A 27,306-nucleotide genomic window follows, 5' to 3' on the forward strand; every position below is an offset into this window, starting at 1 on the left:
ATCCAGAAACCCCATCTACCAGATCAGCATCCATCGCTATAAATCATGCCGCTCTCTCTGCACCACACCCCGCTCCTAGCAGACGGTTTCACAACTCTCTTCCAGACATTCGTCATAAGTCTTTGAATGAAGACTGACGGTGAATCCAGTGCCATTGGCTTCTGTGACGCTGTGAAACATTCGCTTTGAGGTGTTTAGTGCCATCGCTGCAATGTTTGAAGGGGCTGGTGATGGTGATGGTTAGAAGAGGTGAAGATTGGGTCAATCAGCGCGACTTGAGACGCGCCAAATTTCGGTCACATGACCATCTTCCAGCCACCAGATCTCAAACTTCGCCCTCTGATCTTGAATTATCCATCTTAAACGAGAAATGGTATGGAAGTTTACTTTACCACCAAATACAACCCGAAGTCGGGGTGCATGGCTCTTACGAGAGCCAAATAAGGCCAGTGGCTAGAGTCGTCCAGTGATATCATTGGAACTTCTGCTGGGATGGAATCTCCGAATCACGGCAGGAGCTCACCTCAGATAAAGCTTGTCCTTCACTACTGCAACAAGGCTGTTTCCCTAGTTGAAACTGCGTTTCCCAATCAATTCAGAGGAATCTATGCCAAGCGATTTGGGATTTGTATTGATATCACCTGCTTCTTATCGACTTGTTTCCTGCCTTTCAATTCGGATCCGATTGCATTGCCCCTCACTGCAACCAGAAAATGTCCGCGCTACCAGGCGTCAACCAGCTCTGTTCCCCCCCGTTCGTCAATACGAGCGATTAGTCAATCGGTCCTAAGCGAGGAGCCCGATTCGCTAATAAAAGAGCCCGATGTTAAAATAATATATAAATTTCTAATAAAGGATAAAGGCCAAAATTTAATTAAATAAAAAGGATTAATGCTTATAAGAGACTTAAATAAATTTTTCTTGTATTAAATTCTATTAAAGATTAAAATATATATATAATTTTATATTTTTAAATAAAAATTAGAATAAAAAGGGTTTAGAGTTCTAATAAAAGGCTAAAGCTAATATTACTTAATTAATATAATTAACTAAACAATTTCTAATAAATTATATTAATAGGATTTTAATAATTCATGGGTTTTAAAATATTTTAGTATTTTAAAAATTTGCTCGTATTCTGTTACAATAAAACATTGTTGTTGTATTGTAATAATAATATATTGATAGATGAAGAGGGAAGAGAGATGTGGCACGAGTGGCCAAAGGTTAAATACAGGAGTATAGTCACGTGAGCCTGCACGTGACTACTAGTATACAGTTACCATGTAACATATTCGACCTCGTATTTATAAACCGGAGTTCGCTTAAGCAAGCGATTAAGGAATCGGGGCCCGCGATTGGGCAATGGGGACCCCGATTGACTAATCGCTCGTATTGACGAACGGGGGGGAACAGCTCTACGACGATGTCGATACCGAAGCTCTTCAATCAGATGCCTCAAACACACTCATACACGCCGGAATGGCTTTCCACCCGGAGATCATCACGCACGCCTCCGAAGTTTTCATATATACCTCGACAGGCCGGCGAATCCTCGATTGGACTTCGGGGCAAATGTCCTGTCTGATTGGCCATGGGCATCCCGAAATCGTCCAAACCATAGCAGACCACGCAGCCAACCTCGACCACCTATTCAGCGGCATGATCAGCCCTCCCGTCATCAATTGGCAAAGACCTTGACCGGTCTCCTTCCAGACGGACTAGATAAAGCCATGTTTCTGAGCACCGGAGGCGAGAGCAACGAGGCAGCGCTCAAGATGGCAAAGTGTTTCACAGGGAAATGGGAGATAGTCGGCTTAGCAGCGAGCTGGCACGGAATGACCGGCGCAGCACTGAGTGCACAGTATCATTCTGGACGTCGAGGTCACGGTCCCATGGTATCCCCATCCCCTTCCCCCTCCATTCGACTAAAATTAACGGTGGTCCAGATTCCCGGTAACCACATCCTCCCAGCTCCCAACGCCTATCGCTCCGTCTTCCGCAATCCAGACGGCTCCTATGACTGGGACATGGTCGACCGAGCGTCATGTGGCTCGCTCGCAGCCGTTATCATGGAGCCCATCCTCTCCGTCGGTGGCATGCTCACACTTCCGCCCGGCTACCTCGCAGCTATGAAAGCGCACTGCTCTCGGCGGGGCATGCTTCTAATCATTGACGAAGCGCAGACTGCAATCGGAAGAGCAGGAGATATGTTTGCGTTCGAACATGAGGGCGTAGTACCTGATATACTGACGTTGAGTAAGACGCTTGGGAATGGATTGCCGTTGAGTGCCGTCGTGACGAGCAAGCATATCGCCGAGGTTGTAGGGCACAATGGATTTTTGTTCTTGACGACGCACCTCAATGATCCGCTGCCCGCTTCAGTAGGCCTCAAGGTCTTGGAGATCGTTGTTAGAGATAACCTCGTTGCTCGCTCCCGGGCTATGGGTCTCAAGCTCCACGCTGGACTGGAAAGACTCAAAGAGCGATATGGCTGCATCGGTGATGCTCGAGGTCGAGGTCTACTGGCGGCCATTGAGATTGTGAAGGATAGGGAGAGCAAGGCTCCGGCGCCGGAACTGGGCGATAGGTTGGCGGCGAAGATGATGGAGCTAGGAGTATTGGCGAACTTATCAACGATTTCAAGTTTTAGCGGAATATTTAGGATTGCGCCGCCCATTACGATTTCTGAGAAAGACTTAGAGCTAGGGTTAGGGATTATGGAGCAGGCTTTCAGTTGTACTGAGGGTAGTTTGCCACACTGTAAATGAGTGGATTGGTTTGTTGACCTTTTAGGGATGACGGAAGAGAGGATGATTAACCAGGAAAGAAGTCTTGTGAGCTATGATATCAGGTATGGGATTCGTTCTAGATATGATTTATGGATCTTAAGCAGTGTTTCTCGTGCATATTACACTTTGCAGTCGAGGAGTGGCTGCCATTCAATAGGGGCCTGTAGGGGTTCGCTAACTAGGTAACATCCTTCGGAAACTGACCTCTGAAGGAGTGGTTTTACAAATTCCCATGCCGATCCACTACTCTAACTCACCAGTAGATCTAAATTCGTTGTACTTCACCTACCCCTTTCTCATCTTTATTGCTTACTTATACACCTGCCTTCTTTATATCACGTAACCCGCCTCTCCCAAGCTAGAACTCAACGTCCAGGTAAGCTATCTATCTCTCTCTCCTTTATCAACTAACCATACCAAACCATCCCAACATCGCAACCCAACACCACTGTCCCACCATCCCTCTTACTGATCTTACCAATCCTCATCCTCGGCGCCGGAATCTCAAGGCTCCTCCTAGCTCACTCTCTGCCCCAGCACAACATCCCCTTCCTTGTCTTCGAGCGGCACTCGAAACCATTTCCCTCTCAAGGCCACCGGTTCCGGATCTCCTCTTCCGCACACTCAGCTCTACACACTCTCCTCTCTCCTCCCCTCTTCACCTCTGCCACCAAACACTCCTAACACGCACCGCAGCACAAAAAGCCACGTTTAAACCGCGTGTGGATGCCTCCTTGCTCGACTTTGCGGCACGTGTGGAAGAGGATGAGTTGGGGAAAGGTGTGCAAGGAGGGGATATGGTGGGTTGGTTTATGGCGATCGATGATGACAAGAATGTTAGTGCGTACTGGAACCAATGGTTTGGAGTACTGCGAACGCCAGCATAGGGACGAATCTAGAGAGATGTTACCGGATTTCGAGGACTATCTCTATTTCGCAGTATCTACACCTCCGCTTAGGGCGACGATGCCAAAATCGGCAGATGAAAAGAGTGATTTTTTGACAAGAGTGACCAAGGAATGGCATCCGACGCTCAAATTAGTAATCTTACTTCAGAACGCAAATCACGAGGCTTCAGCGTGTATTCCGTTCTTGTCCAGCAAGCCGGATGGTGGGAATGGGGTGGTTACTCAGGTTGGGGATTCTGCGCTTGGGTTAAGTCCAATGGGGGGCACAGGAGCGGTCTTGCGATTATCAATGTTATTGATTTGGCAGAGACGGTTATTAAGGAAGAGATCACAAAGGAAAGTATTCAAGGTTTCGAAAAGAGGATGAAGCAAAGGGCGAGGGAGAAGATCGGATACACCTTTGAGAACGGAAAGAAGTTCCGGAAGAGGAGAGAGTGGTATGAGTACCCTGAGGTTGATATATGAAGGTTGCTCCTTGAGCATGGAAGGAAGAGGAGGGCCTTGGGACTCTGCCCCCTCCCTGCCAGATACGGGATCCATTCTCAATGTTATATACAGATCCTCGGGTCTTCCACAGCGGAGCATTGAGGTCGCTCTATACCAAGACATTGCAATACTCCTCCTGGATTGGGTTGAAAATATCCTCTACAGCGCGCTTGAACTTTTCGAGCTCGTCGAATGTCGTATCAAAGCAGTCGTCAATCAACCGTAAAATGGGCCTTACATCTTCTTCCGCCGGTCCGTCGTAAAGCCGTTTTCGGAGTTTGTAAAGTGTACAAAATTTCTGCGATAGAGATCTAAACGCGAGATTGGCCATATCTCTACGTACGAATCGATAATACCAATCTAGCATGATTATGTCTCGGACGAACCTGCAATGCACCTCGTGAGCCCAAGGAACCTAGTGGTAGGCTTATGGGAGATACGGACCAGCTCCTTCTATATCTTAGCAAGCTGCGTGTAGCCTTCACTATTCTAGCGCGGATGAATGAATAACAGGAATCTATTTCCAAAAGTTTCTCAAAACCAGAGATGTCGATAACATTTCCGTGGTGACGGAGCCTCCCTAACCTCTCCTCACGCAACACTTTCGCCGTTTTGGAATATTTCTGATTCGCTTGGTCTAAACTGATGCCCTTTCCTTGGAGAACGACCGTGGGTGGAAAAGGTGTGCGACAACCGGATCCGAGAATATTCCGTGCGAACTTGAATGTTTCAGCGGTCAAGTTCAAGCATCCCCCGCTTTGGAGAATAAGTTGAGCGGTGTCTTTTCCCCACATCAAAGCACCATAGAGTGGCGTTCTACCAGCGTTGTCCATACAGTTGACCTCAGCGCCGAATTCGAGTAACGATTGAATACATAATTTGCAATTATTCTGGCCCCGGTAATCATGGTTCATAGTCGCATGGTGGAGTGGCGTTTCGCCACACTTATTACGTTTGTTGATGTTGGCCCCCTTTCTGACTAGTGTACGGAGAATGTCGTCGTAACCTTCTGTCGCTGCTAGATGTAAGGCTGAATTGCCTTCAAGGTCCACAGAATTCGGTTCAAATCTAGAATCACAAAGAATCTCAACTACCTCCATATGCCGTGCGAACACTGCCTCGTGGAGAACGGTCCATCCGCGATATGATATTGCAATTGGATCAGGCTGACTGAAGAAATCGGCTTCACTTTCGATGGCCAGTCGTGCGAATTCTGGCAGTCCTTGTATGGCAGCGATACGCATAAGAGTCCACGCTCTATGGAGCTCCTTCCCATATACCCTGTCGTTATCCAGCAAAATTCTCACACACTCTCTTTGGTTCCTCGAGACAGCAACGTGGATAGGAGTCCGGCCCAGATTGTCGTAAACTTCACTGTTGATCCCATGTTTGATTTGGCATTCGAGGATGTGAGATAATCCACGGTACGCCGCAATATGAACACCCGGTCGAGGTGGAAGGACTCTGTTTCCATCACCAGGGTGATACAGGTATTTTCGGTCTATGGCTGTGGCTCTCGGGTTATTCTTCAATAATTCAAGGATTCTCGTTTCAGCAACTCGCTGGACGTCTTCATCGGCATGTGCTCCCCAATTCAAAGCAGCATATTCGTAGAACGGTCTAGATCGTACACGTTCGGTAAACTTTGCGTTGCGCAAAGGTTCGCTGACCGGACCTTGTTGCAGATACTGGATGCATGCCTCCGTAATTTCAAGCCGCGCGGTAGGGAATCGTGCATCACGGATACGCTCCAGATACTCTTGCGTCGTGTAATGGATGAACCGGATCAAATTGCTCTCGTCTTCTACCGTAACGATCCCGGCGCAAACAGAGAGCATAATTTCTTCGTCGATCAAGTTGTCCGAGTCCAGGTGGTCTTGGCCGGGCTCAATTGCCAGGGCATGCTGCAACTCGACGACTGTCAACGGCCTGACCGAGTATGTGAGCCACGACAGCAACCTTCGTGCTAAGTTTGCATCATCCTCATTCTGGTCACTAATTCTTTGCATCACTAGATCGTATGTCTCCTCCAGTTTCCTCGGGATAACTTTCAGGGCCTCTTGGATGGCCCTGACGGATGGCTTTGTAGCAAGATTATCCATGTGAAGTCGGGCGAGCAAAAACCTTGACCAGAAATGTCAGCTTTCCAATCCTAAACTCGAATGCCCCGAGGTATTCTTACATGCCCTGACATCTTTCCACCATAGTCTCCACCACATCACTCTTCAGTTTAGAATCTTCATTCATGCGTCGCCGGAGTCGGGAAGAGTTCTCGATCCGCTGTTCAACGTACTTGGTAACATCTTGATCTGTGGCGCGGATTTCCAACCGGAGACTGCCCTCGAAAGCCCGTTCGATACTACTCAGCCAACGTGATGTTACCAGAACATGAGAATTGGGGAGAGGGACCAGTTCCAAGAGCTCGCCGGTGAGAACATCACGTACACCGTCTCCTTCGTCGTATTCATCCAAAGCATCTATAATAAAGTAGACGTAGGAGAATTGTTCGATGGCCTGTTTTAGACACTTGGTTAGTTCCCATACCTTCGGTCGGGAGCTTTTGTTGTTATGTGTGTCGTAGAGATCCACGACACACTGGGGAACAACATGGCCGTGCAGAAGCTGCCTGAGGAGACTCCCAACGATGTTAATCGCAGTCTGATGCTCGCTTTTGTAGTTGCAATAGATATACGCAAGGCCGGTTTTCTCTGTCACAGAAAGACTACGCTCAAGTTCGTTAATGACAAATGAGCTGCACGGTTTTACCAGATGTTAGCATATACATGGCGGAGGAGGTGAGGACGGTCATACGCCAAAGTAGTCTTTCCAGCACCAGCTATCAATGTTAGAATGGAGTTTGAAGAGGACAGTGGCCACTTACGCATTCCCGGACACCAGAGAATTTCCCCAGTGGTAGCTTGCCACTCTTGAAATTCATCAGCCTCGAGCAGCCACTTACAAGTCCCATCTTGATATCGATGAAAGAGATCATTGTGCTTGCTTTCATAAGTCAATGGCGAGAGCCAAGATAAGATTTCCTCTTTCTTTTGCTCTGAAGCGTGTTAAAATTTGAATCCTGCTAGCTGAGTTATTTGACTCACTCGAAAGATGTATCTCCACGGTCTTCACGCCTTCGCTGACTTGGTCTATACGGCCAGATACATCGTCTATTCCAGACTTGATTGCAAGCGATAATGCACTGCCAGGATTGAGTATCACAACATATACGCTCAAGACCATAACTCACAGATTATCCCTATTGTACGCGAGGCTGATCAATGTCTTCGTCCTCTCAATCCGTTGTAATACCGACACAAGCTCTTGCTTCTCGATCGGCCAAATCAACTTGCTACCAAGCTTCTTCAGGCCGGATTGAGGTTGAAGCTTTCTTGCTACCGATTCTAGTGCCTCCTTGAGCTGGTCCAGTGGTCCGTCTTTAATTCCAATTGATCGAATGCCAACAAACCATGCATCTTCGGCTGTTGACTGTTCCAAGTTGTAGCGAAGGGACACCAGGAGGGCGAGGAGACTGCTGGCTTCCATTCCGAATCTTGCTTGGTCGGCCGAAGCACCTTTCACGTTGTTGGCATACTGTATGACTTGCAAAGTTGTATCGATCAACTGGACTACGCTGGCAGCCAGGCCGATGGCAGTGATTGGGTCCGCCATGGCCGTGGTTAATGGCTTGCTGGTCGGCAAGAATAACCTGGCACTGCCCTTTGGCTCATCTGAAGAAGTTTCTCGAACAGAAATACGACAATAACGGCATTGGTGTTGATGAATGGAATTCGGCAGCGCAGCCTTGCCAGCTGAAGGAAGTGGCGCCCGCTAGGAAGCCTGGAAGCAGGCACGAATAAAAAGAGAGCACAGGAGATTCCGCAGATCCATTGCTAGCACAGGACAGAATGACTTCAAGGATTCACAAGCACATCGCTCAAGGTAGGTAGATATCATTCTCATAGCTCGACAACATATTAATGGCGATCTAGGAGGGAGAAGCAAGGAAGGAAGACTAAGACTTGAGGGAGTGAAGGACCCTAGGGGCAGGGATGTTTGCGCTAGCGCGAAGCTCACCGCCCGGCAAAATCATAGAAAAAAGTTGCGATTGATTTACTCCACCACGACACTTCGTCAAATTGATATCTGCGCCCTGCAGATTGAGGAAATGTCTTCTTCTCTGACTAATAGCGGCGATGGCCCCGTTGTTAAAAGGCAGAAACTCAGCGCATCAGAGCATCCGAGTCGCACTCGGCAGGAATCGAGAATTTTCACACCCTTCCGAGTACGTTCCGCACCAAGTCTACAAAGACGATGCTAACAGTGCCAGACAATTGGCCTCGTATCCTCGACTCCAGTTCCATTCACAGCGATTCCTCTCGGCAAGACCTCCTTCCAGATCACCACCTCCGTTGGCAGATGTCTCCAAACCTACGACCTGAAGCGGGGCCTCAACCTCGTTTTCCTCACCCGGCCACAAACACCTGAAGATATAACCGCCACACTCGCATGGAAGGATCGTGTGTTCGCAGCGTGGGGATCTGGAGGGGGCCCACAGGGGATATGGGTCTTCAAGCGGGGGAAGAAGATTGCAGAGCTAGACCTCCCCACCGACCTCAACTCACCGATCACCCAGATCCTCATCTTCGGATCCTGGATCGTATGCTCCTGCAAAACTCGAATCGAAATATGGAAATCCTCAACCTACGAACACTACACGACCCTCTACCCGACCTCAGCGCCGAAAGACGGCAACGAGTTGACCGGGGGGATTTGCCATATGAATACATATCTCAACAAGATCTTGGCTGGGAGGAAGGATGGGAGTGTTGAGATCTGGAATGTTAGTAGCGGGAGGTTGGTATATACTATCCTGCCACCGGGCAAGAACTGTGGTGCTGTGACGGCGATGTGTCCGACGCCAGCGTTGTCGTTGCTAGGCATTGCTTATGCGGAGGGAGCGCTGGTTATCCATGATATTCGCACGGATAAGACGGTTATACATCTCAATGCTTCAGAGCCCATTTCGTCGATTTCGTTTAGAACGGATGAGCTTGGTGCTGGCGACGATGGAAGGAAAGCTGGTGTCATGGCTACTGCAGGGCTGGATAATGGCGATGTGACATTTTGGGATCTGAATGGTGGTGGAAGGGTCATGGGGATACTAAGAGGAGCGCATAATCCACCTTCTGACGCCGGGGCAGTTGTTGGTGGTGGTGTCTGTAAGGTTGAGTTTCTCCCTGGCCAGCCGGTGATTGTCACCAGTGGGCTAGATAATTCGCTGAAATCATGGATCTTCGACGAGACGCCATACTCTCCGATCCCACGAATTTTGCATTCGAGAAGTGGGCATGCTGCACCTGTTACACGACTACTGTTCCTCCCTTCAGATGCAGATGGAGCTGATGCTGGTGGGAAGTGGTTACTGAGTGCTGGGAAAGACAGAAGTTTATGGGGTTGGAGTTTACGACGAGATGGACAGAGCACAGAGCTCAGCCAGGGGAATATTCGCAAGAAGGCAAAAAAATTGGGAATTTTGGGGAGCACGCTTGCTAACGAGCCAAGCACTACTCTGGAAGATCTGAAAGCACCCGAGATTACATGTTTGGCGATGTCCTTGAACAGAGATGGCGGAATGGGCGCGAATGCAGGAAGTGGCGCGATATGGCAAAAGGGGAACAGTGGACCAAAGAAGCCTACAGATGCTACAGCGAGCGGTGTCACAGGATGGGAGAGTGTGGTGACCGGTCATCGAGATGATAAATTTGTACGGACTTGGTTCTGGGGGAGGAAGAAAGCTGGCCGGTGGGCGTTTGAGACAGGAGATGGAGGGAATGTCTCGAGTGTTGCGATGAGTCCTTGTGGAACGTTCGCTGTAGTTGGATCGGAAACTGGGGGTATTGACATGTTCAATCTTCAGTCTGGGCTGCATCGACAAAGATACCCTTCCAAGTTGACGCCAGCGCAGGCGAGGAAGTTGAAGATCCAGCAAGCCGAGGGAGGAGTGGCTAAGACTTTTCAGCCTGGACTCGGGAAACATAAAAAGGCAGCCACTGGCCTGATCGTCGACTCATTGAACAAAAACGTCATTAGTTGCTCTTTAGATGGAAAAGTCAAGTTCTGGGAATTCCTCACGGGAAATCTTGTCGATGAGATCGACTGGCATCCAATGGTCGCCATCACTGGCATTCGATACCACGCAGCCAACGATTTGATCGCGCTTTCTTGCGATGATCTCTCAATCCGGGTCGTCGATATCGTCACCAAAAAGACAATCAGAGAATTCTGGGGATGCAAAGACGGCATCAACGATTTCTGCTTTTCCAACGATGGAAGATGGATCATCGCGGCTTCGAAAGACTGCATTGTTCGAGTCTGGGATCTACCAACAGGGCACCTGATCGATGCGATACGAATGGAGACGGCCTGCACAGCTCTAACATTTTCAGGGACAGGAGAATTCCTAGCCACGACTTGTGAGGGGCAGGTAGGAGTCAATATCTGGAACAACAAGACCCTCTTCACCCACGTTCCGACACGACACATCTCAGAAAACGAGATCGCGCAGATATCAGGACCTACTGTGTCCGGTGAAGGCGGCCATGGGGTCATTGACGGAGCATTCGAAGATGAAGCTGATGAGGATCAAGATTCCACTCCCGCGTTATCACTGGATCAGTTGAGCGAAGACATGATGACGCTGAGTTTGGTTCCAAAAAGCAGATGGCAGAACCTCCTCCACCTCGACGCAATCAAGCAGCGCAATAAACCAAAAGAACCACCCAAGCAACCCGAGAAAGCGCCGTTCTTCCTTCCTTCTCTGGAGAAGCCAAAGCCGATCATGGGTGTAGAGGAGAAGAAAGCGGACGAGAGTATAGCAGAGAGATCAAGAATCATGAAGATGGACCGTCTTTCATCGGAAGGAGCATTCACCGTCTCTCTTCGAGCGGGAGGTGAAAGCGGTGATTGTACGACCCCCCCGCCCACGTCTTCCATGCCCTCGCTAACATAAGCAGATACCCCTTTCATCACGCACCTCAAGACGCTCTCGCCGTCCGCCGCGGACCTCGAGATCCGCTCCCTAACGCCCAACCCCGGCGAAGAGACCGACGAGCTGGTCAACTTCGTGTCTGCACTCACCAGCCGTTTGAAGCAAAAGAGAGATTATGAGCTAGTGCAAGCGTGGATGGCTGTCTTTTTACGGCTGCACATGGACGAAGTTACGCGCGATGCGAGGCTAGCAGAGGCGTTGAGGGAGTGGAGGGAATGCCAGGAGGGGGAGGGACGCCGAATCAGCGATTTGATCGGGTATTGTGGGGGTGTGGTTGGGTTTTTGAGAAACCCTCGATAGTGAATGCGAATTAATGGAGAAATGAAAAGCAAATGCAATGCGTTTCACTGTCAGGTGACACAGACTCTCAAATGCCCAGAGCCAAGCCTCGAGCTATGATGGTCTAATAATAAGTACAGTACCAGACTGGGAAAAGGCCGTCATGCACGAAGTATGAAAAGACCGACTCCACGTGTTCTCGATGTTGTAAAGGGGAAGGTGAGCCGCCAAGGAAATTGAAGCGAAACCCCCTATCTGCAGATTTTTCAGGCGATTGGCTCGAATTCGGTAATCGGCGGGCTGATCCCAGGCCGTAAGATTAATTTGTATGCACTGTATGCGTCTAACGACGGGAAGGTGCAGCAGCGTCACCAGGGAGCTGGACCCTGACAGCGGTCAGCGAACAGTGCTCGTCCGTCCGGAACGGCTTCGTACTCCTTTGTTCCCCCCCCCCACGAGTCCCTTGACTCCGACTTTGAGGTTCATGAAGATCTGCTCTGCTCAGCTCAGCTCAGCTCTTTCTCACCAAGCAATTTGACAGGATGCGCCGTTGCTTGCCAATGCTGCCACCGGGTATCCCTTTCTATTTCCAGAAAGACAAGACCTTAGCTCCGGCGGAGTCTCCACTTGGGTCGGTGGCTGCTTCATCTGGTTGCTGCTCCCTGGTGATGGTGGTGGTGATGGTGGCGGTTGTCCTGCCTCTGGTGGCTGCTGGTGGCTGCTGCGATAAGAGTCAAGCCGGCCTGCCAGGCTCTTGATGGCGAATCTCTGTCCAGTCTCTGGAGATTTTTTGTGGGATATCTTCTCCACCGATTTCCTTCTGCAGGCCGTGTCCGCATCCAGTGCATCCAGTGCATCTCCTCCTTTCCACCACCCACCTTCGTTCCTGCCCTCTTGTCTTTCTCGATTTCGACTTCGACTTCGACTTCAACCTCAACCTCGATGCTGAATTCGACCTCGACGTCGCGTGCGAAATGTCGTTCCTGAAGCCGTCCCCCTCCTTCGCCCAGCGCGCCATCAGCATGCTGCGTCGCCCAGGCGTCAGCAAGTGGCGCTGGTCCCTGGTCGCCGTCTTCATCCTGGCGCTCGTTTGGCTGCACCCGCTCTCAGGGACAGCCTCGTTACCGCAGTTCGGCACCAAGCTCTCCAGCACGACCGGAACCACGAAGCAAAAGACAAAGCCAAAAACCGAATTGTCATTCATTAAGCAGCTGTTGAAGGACAACAAGATCGGGCCCGAGATCCAGTTCGCGTCACGCACCATTCGTTATGTACCAGACGCGTTGGAACGCCTACCGATTACGGATGTCGACCAGGAGCTGTTTTCCAACTCGTTCGTGGATCTGAGTATCAATAAAGTCAAGAAGCTGCCGCCGGGGAATATACTGGATGTCCACGTGTATCCGTCTGCGAGGCCGGACCAAATCGATGCCTCAGCCTTGTTGTTTGCGGTGTCAACGACTTTCGAGCGCTTCTCGAGCGAAAAGACAACCCCGATTGGCGAATGGACACGCTGGCTTACAGATGGAAAGGGGAACTCCAATGGCGCGGGGCTGATCCTCACACTCTTTAATACGTCTTCAGAAAATATACATATGGCATCCAAGCAGCTCCACGAAGCTGGAATAAACGCGACTGTCCTGGCCTCCAATCGGAACCTCGACATGGCGGGACGGTATGTCGACCTCGTGCATCTGCTGCACAACCACCCTTCGCGCAAACAAAGAAAATACTTCTCCCTGGTTGACGATGATACTTTCTTCCCATATATAGGGGAGCTACTGCACACTTTGAAAAGATACAACCCCACTCGATCTCATTATATCGGTACCTTCACCGAACGTACAGACTGGATGCTCCACAACAAAGCCCCCATGGCCTACGGCGGAGCCGGCGTCTTCATGACGGCCCCCGTAATCCAAAAAGTGACTGAGCTCCCGTGCCTCGAGAAAGACGACGAAGGGGACTACGTCCTGGGCGCCGACCAAGGGGATCGACTTCTCTACAACTGTCTCCACAACTACACTGAGCTCGCCCTCTCCTATCTCCCTCGCCTACGCCAAGAAGATCAAATGGGCGACGCGTCCGGATTCTACGAAGCCGGTCTTCAACATCTCAGTTTCCACCATTACCACACATGGCACGAACTCTGGCCGGGAAAAATGCACATCGTGGCCGACGCCTGTGGCGAAGACTGCGTACTGCAACGCTTCCGCTTCAAGGACGACTTCATCATCAGCAATGGCTACTCGGTCGCCCACTACCCCAAGGGCATCGACTTCGACCCGCTGCAAATGGAGGCCACGTTCGACTACGGGACCATGGAAGACCAGGAGTTCCGCGACGTGGTGTTCAGCTACGCGTTCGGGATGCTGCGGAAGGGACTGAGTTATACGGGCAGGAAGAAGAGTTGGGAGTTACTGGGCGCCGTGAGGGAGAAAGAGGGGACGGTGAAGCAGGTTTATTTGAAACGGAGGGGGGATGGACGGTGGCTTGATAGGGAAGGGGGAGAGGAACATCCGGAGAATGATAGTGTGGTTGTTTTGACGTGGATTCCTTGAACGAAGTGAAGCTCACTTACCACTCGGAACACAAAGCCTGGACCACGAACCGGGATGAGCATGAAATCAGGAGGGTGGGGTACCAATTGCTGGAGTAATGGCTTGACGACAGACAGACAGACAGACAGAAAGGACAGGATAGATTGCATTGCATTGTACATTTACATCATGAGCCCGGAGTTCAGGAGCATTGCGGATACTCGGGGAGTACGCCTCACATAGATTTCTTTCGCTTCGATTCAGATTGTACATACCTTGCATAGCAGAGCGGCATTGAGGGCGCGGGTGTTTACACGGCTTAGAGGAGTAATGAAACGCGCATAGACGAGATATATCCTCCTCTCTCCTCGTGACCTAAGAAGAAAATCAACTGAAGCGGTGTTGGTGAGCGTGTTGTGAGCGTGTTGCGGAAACAGAGAGAGAAAAGGAAGGTCGAGAAAGAGGTATGGTATTCAATCATCTATCAACTCTTAAATTCAGTATCTATTATTCTTCCTCGAGATTTCGTCCCTGAATCGGCTTTGTTTTTCGAAATCGATAAAGGGAGGAAAAGGGGGTCTCGCTTATTCTCTACCCCTCAAGCGCCAAGTCGGCAAGTAAGTCGTTGTTCTTTTAACAGATGTACAATAAGGGTAAGCGTAAATAGCGAAATCTCATATAGACGAGATCCCTCCTTGTATCCTTGGGCTCCTGGATTATGCAGTACAGCGCGGAACCCCGCGTTCCCAGGGGAGGTAAGAGGCTTGTTTCTTTAGCGCGTATCGATGAGTTAGTACGTTACCCTTAGAGCCTATTACACTGCTTGCACCTGTCGAGTAGCTCTCTATAAAATTTGCATACATACTCACCTCAGCTTTTCTGTTGTTAAATATAAAGATAATCGGTCCTTACTTCTATTCCCCCAAAAAATGAGAAGCACCTGAAAATAACGGATGGGTAGTTGAAGGTCACGTGGGACACTACTGAGCACCTCAACTTCCTTGGTATCAGCTGAAGACTGAAGTTCACTCTTCTCTTCTCTCTCAACAAATCGCACAATGCCGCCCGATCGCGGTCGCGCCTCAAAAGCCTGCGCCGCGTGTCGGAAGATTAAGACGCGGTGTTATGAGTCTGGCGGCCACGGTAAAGCGTGTTTGAGATGCGAGAGGTTGGGGGTGGCGTGCTCATTAGATGAGGGCAGCGGACACCGCCGGAATGACGATCTGCAGCAACATGAGAGGGACGGTTCAAGTGACGATAGGTGCGTGGTCTATTTCCCGCAGTGGAGGGAGATAGGGCTGGAAGCTAACAGGAGGTTGATGTGTTGAAGATTGACACGCCTTGAACGGACTGTCTCTGCGCTCGTGGAGCGGCTTGATACCGCCACTGGCACTGTTGGAAGATGGGCTCCCAATGCAGACACGGCGAGCACATCTCCTATCCAACCGCCACCAGCCGCGGTCCATGAAGCTCAACCCGGGACGCCATCCGCAGCTCCGGTCTTCCTGATTCGCGATGTTGCTTCTGAAGTGGGAGTGCGGCAGCCTCAAGTGGCTGGACAATCCCAGAATCCAGATATCATTGCCAGAGGACTGGTTCCTGTTCAGGATGCTGGCGCTTTGATTGAATTGTCTATATTCCTCCATCCTCATCCTGCTCTTCTACTAATTCGAGGCAGATTCCAAGAGCACTACGGCCGCTGGGTCTCCTTCAACCCCGGCAGCTCATCCGAGACCATCCTCGTAGAAGTGAGGAAATCACCTCTCCTCCTCTGCGCCTGCTGTCTGATAGCCGTCCGCCATACAACACAAGACTCGGCATCAACACTCGCCCCACGACTTTTCCAGGAGGCCAAAACCTTGCTTTCTACGCACTTACTGGATGTACCGCAATCAATTGAGTTCTTCCAGGCCGCTGTCATTCTCAGCATGTGGTCGACGACTATTGGACAAACGCCCTTGAGTGTCGACAGTTGGTTACTTTCTGGATTTGCACTGCAGCATTCTTTGGCTAGCGAGGTTTTCGCGCCGGTTATGCGTGGGAGTGGAGACCAGGCGGCGAGTCTAAGCAAGAGTGAGTTGGATCGGTGCTGTGTTTGGAATCACCTTTGTCTTGTTCACCTCCAGTAAGTGCATTATCTCAGATCTCGCGTGGTGGCAGTTTGATTTTGATGCCTTTGGGATAGTTATTGTGTAGGCACCAGAAGGCGAGCAATTCTGGGTCGGAAACAGATTGAGAAATGTCGCCAGATTCTGGACTCGGATCATGCGACGAACTTTGAGACTAGGATGGTTGCTGAGGTTATGTTGTATTGGATTATTTACGAGAGCTGTTCCACCGCGCAAGTAGATCTGCCGAAGACTCAAGCTGCGCTGCATGAGTGGAGGCAGGAATGGAAGTTCCTCTTTGGTAGGTCATTCCCCTTCCACTTCATTCTGCTGCTCATGCTTTGCCAGATCAACCAAGGTCTCAATTCATTCAAATGGGCTTCCACTTTGCTCAACTACTTGTCTACGATCAGGCATTGAAATCCAGATCCGCCGCAGTCAGAGAATCCCGCATCACAGAGATGACTCGTCTCTCTGCAGCAATCATCCAACTCGCCCTGGATACAGCAGACGTCCGGACTCGCCATTTGAGTGATCATATCTATCACATGATCACCTTCGCCGCCGTCACCCTTTGTCGATTGCTTCACATGTACGAGAACCAATTGGCTTCTACTCACAACATCATGGAGCTCGATTCTCTGGTTCTCACATTGGTCACATGGCTTCACTCGATCGGTCTCCCTTGTCATGTTGCACATACGCTTGGAGATGTTGTCGCGGCTTTTCATGAAAAGCTACGACCGAATGCTCACCCAAGTCCGTATGATCAAGCTCAAGACGATATCGGACTTTACTTCCCCGAACTACTTGGCATCGAGACGTTTGATGGTGGGAACTTCGATTTCATTCCTGATTGGGATCCATATATTCCAGGACCAGCAACTTGAATAACGCCTACAAAGAATATCTTCGCCCGACAATGTTTTACTTCCCAGTATATTTCTTCTCCAACCACCTGAACAACGGAAATGTCAGCGCAGAGAAAGCAAACGTCAGCTCATGCCCCAAATTCGCACCCTTCTTCCCGATAAGCTCCGCAATCGGCCCCGTATACCAGGTGATTTTCATCCCGAGCGCAGCGCCAAGAAACCCAAAGCAAAAAGCCCCAATGGCGCCCCACCCGAATGGTAAAAGATCCTGCTTGCTCCAAGCATCAAGATCGTACAGACTCCATCTCCCGCGTCTGAAAATGAAATGTTCTTCCGTAACCACAACGATGTGGACCACGGTCCAGTACCCGATGATACTCAAGAATGTTTGGAGCGTGGCTTCCGGGAAGAATCGAGCTGCGCAGCAGCCGACGATGACTGCTGCAACGAAGCCGAATGTTACGAGGATGACGCGGGGGATGCGGAGAGCCCAGGGACCGAAGTTCTGGGCGTGCATGGCGAAAGAGTAGTTGTTTGGGATGTTATTCTGTAGCGCGTCAGCGAAGATCGGGCGGGGAGCATGAAGGGACATACGGGGATAGAGCTCAAAGCTGCCAACACCATAAGGAATTTGCCAAATCCGCCTGCAGGCTCCAAAGCCATCTTCAAGGGACCACCGACCCCATACGCAAGATATGCGTGTTTCCAGGCGGCGTTGGCCTGGACTCCGGAGTATAGTGCTGCGCCGAGTGTTTGTACGAGAACTGTTGGTACAACTATAGATGTCAGCCAGATCACCCTCTTAGTTTTGAGATGCACTCACAAATCCCAGCATATGTGGCCCAGAAGATCTTATACCTGGGCGTATTGGCAGGCATCTTCACGTTGTAATCCGCGGCGCAATTGATCCAAGAAACCGCAAACGAGAACACCACAGCCATGAAGGACAGAGCAGCTGCAGCACCATTGGGCCCTGTTGGGGACTTGACTGCATCGCCGTGGAAATTCTGAGCTCCAGTGCCGGCAGCTACACACCAGACGACGAATGGCGAGATCCAGAGGAAGGCATCGAGGCGATGGATCCATGAGATGCCGAGGACGCAGATAATCCATACCGTCGTGCAGATTATCAGGACACCGGCCCATTGGGGGCATTTTCCATCAGAGAGTGCGCTGAGGACTGACGCCCCAGAAATGCTGTTTATCGCGTTCCAGCCTGTTGTTGAGACCATGGAGAAGATAACAACGAGGAGGTTGCCCCAGTAGCCGAAGGAGTACCGTCTGCAAATGTCAGTATGTGATTGGGCATTTGGAGGGCGAAGTGTCTTACGAGAATGTAGTCATTCGTAAGCCCGTCAATCCGAACGATGCTGTCCAGGCTGGTAGGAGGCAAGAAGCAATGTTCACCACGAGGATGATCGCGAAGCAATCCCAGAAGGACAATCCCATGCTACCACCAACCATCCCCGTGGACAAAGTAGCCACAGCCATGTTGGCACTCAACCTAGGGAAGAGATCAGCTTACTGGACATTTCTTCAGACGATTCAGTCGTCATACCAGAAAGTACAAGCATTCCAAACATGCGTCGTGTTGCTGAGCCTCTCCTCATCAGTAACTCTCTCAATCCCTCCCGCCTCAACAGATAGTTTCTTTGCCCAAGCCTCCAAGCCCCTACGGACAGTTCCCTTTTCAATGGAAGCAGAATCCGTCTTATCCGAGGACTTATCTACAGAAAGTTGTTGTTTAATATCCATCTTCGACTCCATTGTTCTGCCGAGTTAAGGTCTGATACGCTTTTTGAAGTCTCGAGTTTGAGTTGATGTTTCTGAAGTTTCAACCATCGTGGATTTCGTGATACTTTTATGCTCGACCGAGTTTGTTGTTTTTCTTGAAACCGAGAGAACGTTATCACCGCGGTCTGATTGCGGATCTTGGCTTTTTGCGTATCACCGCGGCATGCCGTAGGTTAGATTAGGAAGAAAGGGGATTTGATTGGGGGTGGCATTTCACCACCGCGGCATACCTACGGCATGCCGCGGATCGCTTATCTTCGTCTCCTTTTCATCCCGACTGGACCGCGGGGATGAGTACAAAATCTGCAGTCAAAGCTCTATAAAGATATCGCATCATCTTTAGTGAGAATTGCGATCTCACAGCTAGAAACACAAGCAAGCCAGTGGATTTCTTTGACAAGTCGACTCTAGCAAACAAGCCTACAGCCCTCTCACCAACTCTCGAAGTAAAGACCTTACCTTCGAAGAACAGCACCACGCAAACCTCCGCAATGGAGCAAAGTACCCTCATCCGCCGAGGCGTCGGTCTCCGCGGCATAGACACTACGCTCGTCTCCCCAGGCTACACCCTAATTGCCCACCTCACTTCTCCTGGCGTTATTCGGCTCATCTCCACAGATGGAACTGAAGCGCACCGCTGGACTCTCCCCTTTCGCCCGGGTCGACATGCCCGCATCCTGCCAAACGGAAACCTAGCCTACAATGGCGTGCACCCCGACTCTCCCCGCCTGTTTCCCCTCTGGCAGAAATACAGGGGTGGGGTAATGATGCAGGTTGATCCCGCTGGAAATGTGGTTTCCGAACATCGAGATCCCATGGCCCACCATGATCAGCACCACCTCGGCAACGGCGAAATACTCTATACAACGTTAGAAGCGCTTACGCCTGAACAAGCAGCCACCATCCCTGGAGGCATTCCGGACAGTGAGGCACCGGATGGGAAAGCGTATGCGGATTGCATCAAGCACGTTTCCTCCACCGGCTCGCTCCTCTGGTCATGGAAGGCTATCGAGCACCTGGATCCCAAACTCTTCCCTCTGCACCCTCATTACGCTCGCGAACACTGGCCTCTCATCAACTCCGTCTTCCCACTCAAGGATGGCAACATCCTCGCCTCTCTCCGCTCTGTATCCGCCGTCATCATCATTGAGAGAGAAACAGGGAAGGTGATCTGGCACCTCGATGATTCAGTCCTCGCACAGCAACACTGTGCGTCCGAGCTCCCCAACGGCAACATCCTCATCTTCGACAACGGCACCTTCAGAAAAGGAGAATCCGCGACCTACTCCCGCGTCATCGAAGTCTCGCGCGCCTCTCGATCCATCGTCTGGCAATACAGGGATCCGCACCCGATGACGTTCTTCACGCCGTTCATGGGCGGCGCCCAGCGGTTGGGAAATGGGAATACGCTGATCACCGAAGCGGCGTTTGGTAGGGTGTTCGAGGTTACGAGGGAGGGCAGCTTGTGTTGGGAGTGGGTTAATGAGGAGTTTGCGGATTACAAGGGGCTGGGTGCTGAGGAGATTGAGGGGTTGTTTGATTATCCTGCTAATGCGCTGTTCAGAGCGTATAAGTATACGCCAGAGGAGATTCCGTGGTTGGCGGAGAAATAGTTGGGCTGGGATTGGCGTTTGGGAACTATAGAGATGTGAGGATAGTTGGAAACGTTTCTCTTTGGGATTAATAGACTTAGAATTAAGGTTTTGCTTTGAAACAATTGGATTACAATAAGTAAAGACGCCGAACTCCTGGTTCCGTTTCTCCGAGTGCCATCATTATTCGTCTCGGTTCAGTCCCTTGTCGTGATTAATATGATCCAACTCAATTATGCTCCGAATACACCCACCTCTGGCGTCTTCCTTGATCTCTTCAAGATTTCGGCGCTTTAATATCTGCTCTTCCCACAGCCGGTTCAGATCCAGCTCTTCCTCCATGTACTCACTTATTCTAGTATCATCCCAAGGAAACACGTTACTCTTCTTCGCCGCTGCCCGTGCTACATCTAATCCTAGATCAGGCAATTCTCTAAAAAGATCACTCCACCGACTATACTCAGGATCCTCCACCCCATACTTCTCAAACGGATTCCTACAAGCCACAGACTCGGCAATAAATCTCTTGAGATTCGTCTCCTCGTCACCGAGCCCGTAGATAAACCTCACACTGTCAACCGACGGCCACGCATTCGCCGCATTCCCATCCTGGCACCGAACGCGCCAGTCCTCCCAGACGATGAAATTCTGGAACCCAGGCGCCTCCAGGAACCGGCCGAGCACCCACGCGTTTTCGCCAAAGTGCCGCGTGTCCGAGTGGATGACTTCGGCATCGAACGGCATGAGCCTGCCGTGTGTCATCCAGCACACGAACTCCGCGAACATGGCCGCGTCGACCTTGGGCAGGGAGAGCTGCTTGCTGTCCACGTCCTGCTCATCGTACAGCTCCTCGAGGTCGGCGAACTTGTTCCGGAAGAGCCCGGAATGGAGACCCAGCAGGAATTTATCCACATAGAAGGTCTTCTGGTTGGCTCCTACCGAGATGGGAATCTTTTCGCTCCATGGAGACGCTCTGTGTGGTGTTTTTTAATAAAAAAAGAATCGTGGATTTAATGGCATGGGTTTTATATGCGAGGCTGGCTGGCTTACCTGGCGACAATGTTTTTATGGACGATTAGCTTCTGCTCGCGCGCGCATTCAAACGCGCTTGCATGCCCGTACTCTTCTTCGCATGTACAGACAAATCTCACGTGTATTCTGTCCCCGTTGTCCTCTAGCCCGTTACTGGCGGCTTTCCTCTTCTTCGGTGGCATGGTCCTGTATCTAATCGTTGCGAGAGATCCCCTTAGCCCGTTGAGTGACGGGGGTAATGTGTTGATGGAGCCGAAGAAGCTCCTTGATTGATTGATGGAAAATGGGAAGGAGAGGTCATGATCAGTCATTCGGGATTCATCGAGGCATCGCCAACCGCTAGGGCGATGCACAAGGCGCTTACTGTAAGATGTTCATAGGGGGGCTTAGCGAGCAGTAGCGAATGTTTGCAGGGGGTATGCTCCTCGAAACCCTCCCCACCCTTTGGAAATTTTACAGGGCAAATGTTGGAAGGAGAATTCGTTTTGGTATTTGTGAACCCTCTCGCTCTTGATTTTGGTAATTTCCAATTCCTATGTGCTCAAGGCCAGGAAACCCCGAAAGTGCTTGTAAGATTATGTTTCGCTCATTGCACTTCCCTACCCGGGTGCCAAGTCTCAAGTGATGACATTATTTGCCTTCTCTTTCCTGCCTTAATTGCGCATCAGATGATTTCAACTCAATACTTCTTGGGCACTCGCTTCTAGCAGCCTTCTTGATCTGGTCGAGGTTTTTCGTGGCCAATGTCTACTCCTCCCAGAGCCGCCTCCAGTGGGATTTTCGGCCTCCATGTACATACCCCGATTCCCGTCGTCCCACGGATATGTCCCCTTCCAATCCTCACTAAGTATGTCTACCGAATCGATGTCATCACTCAAGTCAGCGGCAACCTCATCCGTGAGAAATTCCTCCCATCCATCGTATTCTTCATCAGGCTCATCATCAAGATCATCTAGGTTCCTACGAGTTACTTCGGTTAGGGAGAAGCCAGCAATCGCTCCATACACATTGTTTCCAAACAAATGGGAGATTATCTCAAACGAATACCATGAGATAAATAGACAAAGAACAAGGTTTCTCTCCCGGCACTTACAGAGTGAGCCGCAAATTCTCGTAATTTTGCACCTTTGCTGATATGTCGATAGATCGCAGCTACTTCTTCGCGAACGGGCCATGCGTTAGCCTTGTCCTTGCAGTAGCTCAAAATATCATCTATTGCAAAATTCGAAATCCTGAGGCTCGCAAGAACGCTCCAAGTTGCCAAAGTCTCCCGTCCAGGATATTCATATCGGCATGAAGAACCACGTTATTGACAGGCTGAAGCTGTAACCGAGAAACCAGCAAGCAAATTCTGCAAACTCGGATACATCGACGCTGGGAAGCGAGGTCTCCTGGTCCTTATTCTGCTTATTTTCAGCTAGCCTGTCTTTGAAATAGCCTGAGTGAAGAGCAAGGAAGTTTTTTTTGGATGTGAAATATGGGTCGATTTGCGCTAAGAATTTGAATCGTCTTGCGAAAGGGAGAAATCTTGTGAATAGTGAGTATGGCACAGGTAGTGACAAGAATAGTTGGAGAGAGAGAGTAATTTACTTATGGGCATTGTTGCAATGAATTATACTCTTCATGTCTCGCTCGCACTCGATCGCGCTTTCGTGAGAGACATTACATTGGCAAGTTAACCGGATCGCTTCAAAAATGCCTTAAATATTTTAATAAACAATATAAGCAGTATAGATATTAGCTTGGCTACTATATTACTTAGTATAAATTATATAAAGTATAAAGAGGTAACTTATACTTATTAAGTTAAGATTATATTAATAACCTTAGAGAGAAATAAGATATTAGAGGTATTAGAAGTATAAGAACCCTTAATTTTAATATTAAAAGAAGTAATATTAGCAATATTAAAAGTATTTTATTATTAAGAACTACTAGTAATAATAAATAGCTATAATTTATTACTTCTTATATAAAGGAAGTAATATATTATTATAGCTATTAAGGCAAGTTTAGATTATTAAATCTTATTAAACTTGCTATTACTAAGCCGTTATTTTATTTATCTTTAGAGCTTAAATAATATATAAAAGGCATAAAAGATATAAAGAGAGAATATATAATAGAGAGAGTATTTATAAGTTAAAGAAGAGGGCTAGGTAATTAAGAGCTTATTTTAAAGGTATTTGAGACTATTAGTAACTATAATGGGAGTATAAATGACTCAAATTAAGCTATAGTAAGTCATATAAAGCTATAATTCACATGGTTATTTAGTGAAGTTAATGAAGTATTTAGTAAATACCTTAGAAATAAGGCAAAATACGCCACTGACCCCTTTGGTCGTTGTGGTTAATTAGACTAATAGTGAAAAACACGAGGCGAAGCGGTACCCTACTACATAAGCAAATATATGATTTCCCGAATTCTCGATAGTATTATAAAAAGCTTATCTCACACATCCTAACCCCTAGCCCATTATTAATTAATAAGAGCACTTTTCTTTTAGTATATCCGATAACTTGAAAGTCATATCCTAGATCTAGCATAAAGTGTAATAATAAAGGGCTGTAAGAGGGAAAGGAGACAAATCATGCCCTAATTACGTAAAATAGTATCTAAGTATTAATATGTGACAACCATAACTATCACCGCCTATCCACTTTCACGCCCGCCGAAGTAGTTATCGCATCCGCCTCATCGCACTAATATTCATTACTGCAGGCTGAAATTGTAGGGAACTTAGGAAAGTGGCCATGCGTTACCTTTCTCGTCCACGATTCTCATTTGATATGAATCCGCTCGAGCTTCATGTCTTTGGGTAAGGTCTTCATGTCCATAATTCCTTCCACATAAACATGACTGATTAGACAGTAGTGATCTTCGCGTTTCTCAAGGACGTAAGGAACAAAAGCACCTCCAAGGATTGTGACTACATGACCACGCTTCACGACTCCCTCTGGCACCCTTCCTAGATACCCCCTTTTGGTCAAAATCAGATCTTCTTTGGTGTATGATCGATATTCTTCTTTTACAATGGCAGTCTCGATATGCTCAGCGCATAACTCGCGAAGTTGTCTCGTCAATGCATTGTTTTGGGAGTGTCGAATAGTTAGTACGGCGTGCACCCACATCTCGAAGCCTTTTGGAAGCGTATGAGGCATCGATGTCAGGCAACCTTGGAACATCATGAGATCGACCCAGCAGACGGCGAGGTAAAGTTTCTCTCCCGGCGGACTTGACGGACGTGGCCGGATACGTGAATGAGGCTTGAAAACTGACCATAGGGCCTCTAGACACAGGATAGAGCTATCTAGAGGATGAGGGGGCAAGACGACACAATCTAGGGCATATATCAACTGTTCTAGATCCGTCAGAACCGATGCCAGGAGCGTTACAAAGCGGATTATTTTCTTGCTGATATTGATGATTGCCAAAGATATGGGTGCTGCATCCTCAAGACTCCCATTGCTACGGCCCAAGTAGGAACCGAAAGGTCCGTATATAGTTTTGCCCAAGAGGCCATCAGCCAATCTTGAGAAAATTTCGATGAGTTTATCTCCTCCTTCCATGGGAAGAATATGGTCTGCTTCATCAAGAATGTGACCTTGCACGCAGAGAGACTGGCCATATATCGTTGGATGCCCTGAAAATAAACCCGCAAACGCGCCGCTGTAGTACTCAGTTGCTGCTTCGGTAGGGGCAGCAGTCCAGTCAGGAACCCAAGAAGGTAACGACTTCATAGTGCGCCTGCTAGATAGAGTTTGGGTACCCAAAAGGTACAAATCCTGACGTTCATTGATAATTGAAGTTGCGGTTTCAAGGAAAACCTCCTCTGCCTTCTTTCTGCAGTCAGGTATAATTGCAGGAACACTCGAAGATCTTACTTTGACTAGCCCCAAAGCGGCGTAAATATGATCTTGAGGATAAGTTTGCTTGCAGTAGTTGAAAGTAGCCAGAACGGAAGCAAGATCCCAGGCAACCTCTGGATCTTTGTAACGTCGTCGAGCATCCTTGATTCCAGAAAAAGCAAGTCCGGAGTCAAGCTGAGAATGTTCATTTCTAGAGTGAAAGAGTAGCACAGATCGTCCTTCATAAGCGCGGGCAAACACCTCCCAGGGGATTGCCCATTCCGTGCAGACGATGAACACTTCCCGTCCCACAGCGACCTCTTGTATGACCCATGATCTACTAAAATAGCTACTAGCAAACATGCCGTCAATCTTCTTCCACAATTTTCTATCTTTAAATCTGAAGATAACGTCATCACTCAGTTTTGGACGTCGAGGAAGAGTGTAAGGCTTTACTGCCTGAGGACTGTCAGGCCGTATCGAGGTCAAAAACGCATCCTTATCAGATGTGAACAGAGAACTTTTTGGTCGTTCTCTCAGTATCTGCGCAATTCCTGGAACCATAGTTTCGTGTAGATGACCTTCGAGTCGCTGTAGACACATCAAAGCCAATGATTGAATGACCTCAAGAGCCGCCTTAGTCATAACGCTGCCTTCTCCCAACTAGACAAGGACGATAGTCGCACCGGAGTATATATCGCGCATCATAGGAATCTGTTTGCTCTTTTCGTCTATATCCTCTTGATTGATGCAAAGTGCATCAACCCAGAGCCATCTCGGCTTATCCGGGTGCCGAAGAGCTTTCAAGGCTCTAATCAAATTTTTTGTTGCTGCGATTGAGAAAGATCCACATTGTACGGTTTCGCTACCCTCCTCCGATTTCCATTCATAAGACAAAGCTTCATATCTAACACTTGCATCGAGTATGACATGCTTTAGGCTGATAATGATCCGCTGAGTCTTCTTGCCAGGTTGTAATCCCAATAGCCTTATCTCATCATCTCGGGTCAGCGGACTGTACGCTGAGGGCTCAAGCATGTTGATATGGAGTTGTTAACAAATATTGGGTATATTAAGCTTGTCGGCGTATGATGTGATTTATTGTGGGAAAGAGGTAGTGGAAATAAAATTTGGTTTCGAGTCTCAAAATCTTCGCAAGGCTGGATCTTTAGGCTGCTGTTGCGTAGCTTCTCAAGCATTGGTCGAAACTCGGCACGTGAAATGCTGCTGATTTGATGCTGGAACCTTCTGAATACTTCTCTTTGGTAAACCTAACTTAGCACATATACGGATGGGTATAGAAGTAACAAGTTTTATAGTTCTTCCTAAAAGCAGGTCAATGACTTAATCAGATGATGCATATTAGGGAATAAAATTTGAGGCTGTCGCCAAGGCTGAGCTGAACGAGGGTCGATGGTTGCAAGAATGTGGTGGAATGGTGCTGTGCTTTTCCGTTGACTATATCCTGCTTTGTGGCCCTCGAATATCCTTTATCCGGGAGAAAGGACGTTTTTTGTTGGTTATTTGTAGCTCATAAACGGTCAATTTCCATTTTTAGGGAGCCCTGAACATAATCACGTGTATGCCATGACATAGAATTTGGGAGAAAGTGTGACAGTGAAGGTCTGCAAAAGGAGAAATAGACAAAACTATCTTCTTCGATATATATATTACTTAAAATAAAAAGAATAAGATAATATACTTAACGCTCTCACGAATCAGCACGATCTCGCCTACAGAATCCTTCCGCGAACAACGACAACCGCCCCCGAAACGGCAAATATTTCGGATATAGGTATAGCAAAGCCCATAGGATGTGAAGGTAAAGCCTGTTAATCGCTAGCCTGGGTTTTTCTTTTGTGGTGTTTTCCCAATGTATAATCCCATTATCCTTACTGGCTCTGAATTGCCGCTAGCGTGTCTATCTTCACAGCCAATTATCTCGCGCCACAGATGCATGGCATCTACGTTTTGTCAAGAGAGCTGGAATACCGTTGCTTTGCC

The 27,306-nt window shown here is 48.9% G+C and overlaps 10 protein-coding genes across 10 annotated transcripts; 5 read left to right on the forward strand and 5 right to left on the reverse strand.

Moving 5' to 3' along the window:
- Nucleotides 1–1,205: 1,205 nt before the first annotated feature.
- K444DRAFT_655656 (2,2-dialkylglycine decarboxylase) lies at nt 1,206–2,892 on the forward strand (the record flags this gene model as incomplete). The annotated part of the gene is made up of 5 exons (XM_024886028.1): nt 1,206–1,226; nt 1,417–1,611; nt 1,671–1,898; nt 1,950–2,763; nt 2,873–2,892. The coding sequence occupies 5 exons, from the start codon at nt 1,206–1,208 to the stop codon at nt 2,890–2,892; spliced, it is 1,278 nt and encodes a 425-aa protein (XP_024730875.1).
- A 1,256-nt stretch (nt 2,893–4,148) lies between these two features.
- On the reverse strand, nt 4,149–8,071 carry K444DRAFT_618434 (uncharacterized protein). Its single transcript, XM_024881323.1, has 6 exons — nt 7,434–8,071; nt 7,288–7,385; nt 7,068–7,238; nt 6,998–7,022; nt 6,369–6,938; nt 4,149–6,310 (listed from the first exon to the last, which is right to left on the reverse strand). The coding sequence occupies exons 1-6, from the start codon at nt 7,853–7,855 to the stop codon at nt 4,522–4,524; spliced, it is 3,075 nt and encodes a 1,024-aa protein (XP_024730876.1). The 5' UTR covers nt 7,856–8,071; the 3' UTR covers nt 4,149–4,521.
- Nucleotides 8,072–8,274: 203 nt separating this feature from the next.
- On the forward strand, nt 8,275–11,576 carry K444DRAFT_570481 (Utp21-domain-containing protein). The gene is made up of 3 exons (XM_024877269.1): nt 8,275–8,468; nt 8,514–11,151; nt 11,200–11,576. Exons 1-3 carry the CDS (start codon nt 8,352–8,354, stop codon nt 11,532–11,534), a joined length of 3,090 nt encoding a protein of 1,029 aa, XP_024730877.1. The 5' UTR covers nt 8,275–8,351; the 3' UTR covers nt 11,535–11,576.
- A 440-nt stretch (nt 11,577–12,016) lies between these two features.
- On the forward strand, nt 12,017–14,074 carry K444DRAFT_655658 (glycosyltransferase family 31 protein; the record flags this gene model as incomplete). The annotated part of the gene is made up of 2 exons (XM_024886029.1): nt 12,017–12,553; nt 12,689–14,074. Exons 1-2 carry the CDS (start codon nt 12,488–12,490, stop codon nt 14,072–14,074), a joined length of 1,452 nt encoding a protein of 483 aa, XP_024730878.1. The 5' UTR covers nt 12,017–12,487.
- Nucleotides 14,075–15,111: 1,037 nt separating this feature from the next.
- Nucleotides 15,112–17,051, forward strand: K444DRAFT_646379 (uncharacterized protein; the record flags this gene model as incomplete). Its single annotated transcript, XM_024885192.1, has 5 exons — nt 15,112–15,221; nt 15,384–15,683; nt 15,732–16,178; nt 16,239–16,462; nt 16,510–17,051. 5 exons carry the CDS (start codon nt 15,112–15,114, stop codon nt 17,049–17,051), a joined length of 1,623 nt encoding a protein of 540 aa, XP_024730879.1.
- Nucleotides 16,995–18,788, reverse strand: K444DRAFT_598348 (uncharacterized protein; the record flags this gene model as incomplete). The annotated part of the gene is made up of 5 exons (XM_024878530.1): nt 16,995–17,580; nt 17,628–17,809; nt 17,857–18,314; nt 18,364–18,537; nt 18,592–18,788. The coding sequence occupies 5 exons, from the start codon at nt 18,786–18,788 to the stop codon at nt 17,089–17,091; spliced, it is 1,503 nt and encodes a 500-aa protein (XP_024730880.1). The 3' UTR covers nt 16,995–17,088.
- Nucleotides 18,789–19,318: 530 nt separating this feature from the next.
- K444DRAFT_634767 (uncharacterized protein) lies at nt 19,319–20,440 on the forward strand (the record flags this gene model as incomplete). The annotated part of the gene is made up of 1 exon (XM_024883788.1): nt 19,319–20,440. One exon carries the CDS (start codon nt 19,319–19,321, stop codon nt 20,438–20,440), a length of 1,122 nt encoding a protein of 373 aa, XP_024730881.1.
- An 81-nt stretch (nt 20,441–20,521) lies between these two features.
- On the reverse strand, nt 20,522–21,327 carry K444DRAFT_133012 (uncharacterized protein). Its single transcript, XM_024870468.1, has one exon. It carries the CDS (start codon nt 21,203–21,205, stop codon nt 20,603–20,605), a length of 603 nt encoding a protein of 200 aa, XP_024730882.1. The 5' UTR covers nt 21,206–21,327; the 3' UTR covers nt 20,522–20,602.
- A 2,544-nt stretch (nt 21,328–23,871) lies between these two features.
- On the reverse strand, nt 23,872–26,322 carry K444DRAFT_699612 (uncharacterized protein). The gene has a single exon (XM_024887989.1). It carries the CDS (start codon nt 25,945–25,947, stop codon nt 24,235–24,237), a length of 1,713 nt encoding a protein of 570 aa, XP_024730883.1. The 5' UTR covers nt 25,948–26,322; the 3' UTR covers nt 23,872–24,234.
- K444DRAFT_570497 (HET-domain-containing protein) lies at nt 25,586–26,368 on the reverse strand. The gene has a single exon (XM_024877270.1). The coding sequence runs from the start codon at nt 26,338–26,340 to the stop codon at nt 25,966–25,968; it is 375 nt and encodes a 124-aa protein (XP_024730884.1). The 5' UTR covers nt 26,341–26,368; the 3' UTR covers nt 25,586–25,965.
- Between the last annotated feature and the right edge of the window lie 938 nt (nt 26,369–27,306).

Source organism: Hyaloscypha bicolor, assembly GCF_002865645.1.
Source record: "Hyaloscypha bicolor E unplaced genomic scaffold K444scaffold_136, whole genome shotgun sequence".
In the NCBI taxonomy this organism is placed as follows: Eukaryota; Fungi; Ascomycota; class Leotiomycetes; order Helotiales; family Hyaloscyphaceae; genus Hyaloscypha; species Hyaloscypha bicolor.

What these genes read in the sequence shown, in the direction of transcription:
- K444DRAFT_699612 (XM_024887989.1), bottom strand. Translation starts at nt 25,947, where the DNA reads ATGACTAAGGCGGCTCTTGAGGTCATTCAATCATTGGCTTTGATGTGT.
- K444DRAFT_133012 (XM_024870468.1), bottom strand. Translation starts at nt 21,205, where the DNA reads ATGTTCGCGGAGTTCGTGTGCTGGATGACACACGGCAGGCTCATGCCG.
- K444DRAFT_570481 (XM_024877269.1), top strand. Translation starts at nt 8,352, where the DNA reads ATGTCTTCTTCTCTGACTAATAGCGGCGATGGCCCCGTTGTTAAAAGG. An exon ending in GAATTTTCACACCCTTCCGA is followed by an intron (nt 8,469 to 8,513) that starts GTACGTTCCGCA and finishes TAACAGTGCCAG; the next exon opens with ACAATTGGCCTCGTATCCTC. An exon ending in GGGAGGTGAAAGCGGTGATT is followed by an intron (nt 11,152 to 11,199) that starts GTACGACCCCCC and finishes TAACATAAGCAG; the next exon opens with ATACCCCTTTCATCACGCAC.
- K444DRAFT_570497 (XM_024877270.1), bottom strand. Translation starts at nt 26,340, where the DNA reads ATGCTTGAGCCCTCAGCGTACAGTCCGCTGACCCGAGATGATGAGATA.
- K444DRAFT_618434 (XM_024881323.1), bottom strand. Translation starts at nt 7,855, where the DNA reads ATGGCGGACCCAATCACTGCCATCGGCCTGGCTGCCAGCGTAGTCCAG. An exon ending in GCGTACAATAGGGATAATCT is followed by an intron (nt 7,386 to 7,433) that starts GTGAGTTATGGT and finishes CAATCCTGGCAG; the next exon opens with TGCATTATCGCTTGCAATCA. An exon ending in GCTGGAAAGACTACTTTGGC is followed by an intron (nt 6,939 to 6,997) that starts GTATGACCGTCC and finishes AAAACCGTGCAG; the next exon opens with CTCATTTGTCATTAACGAAC.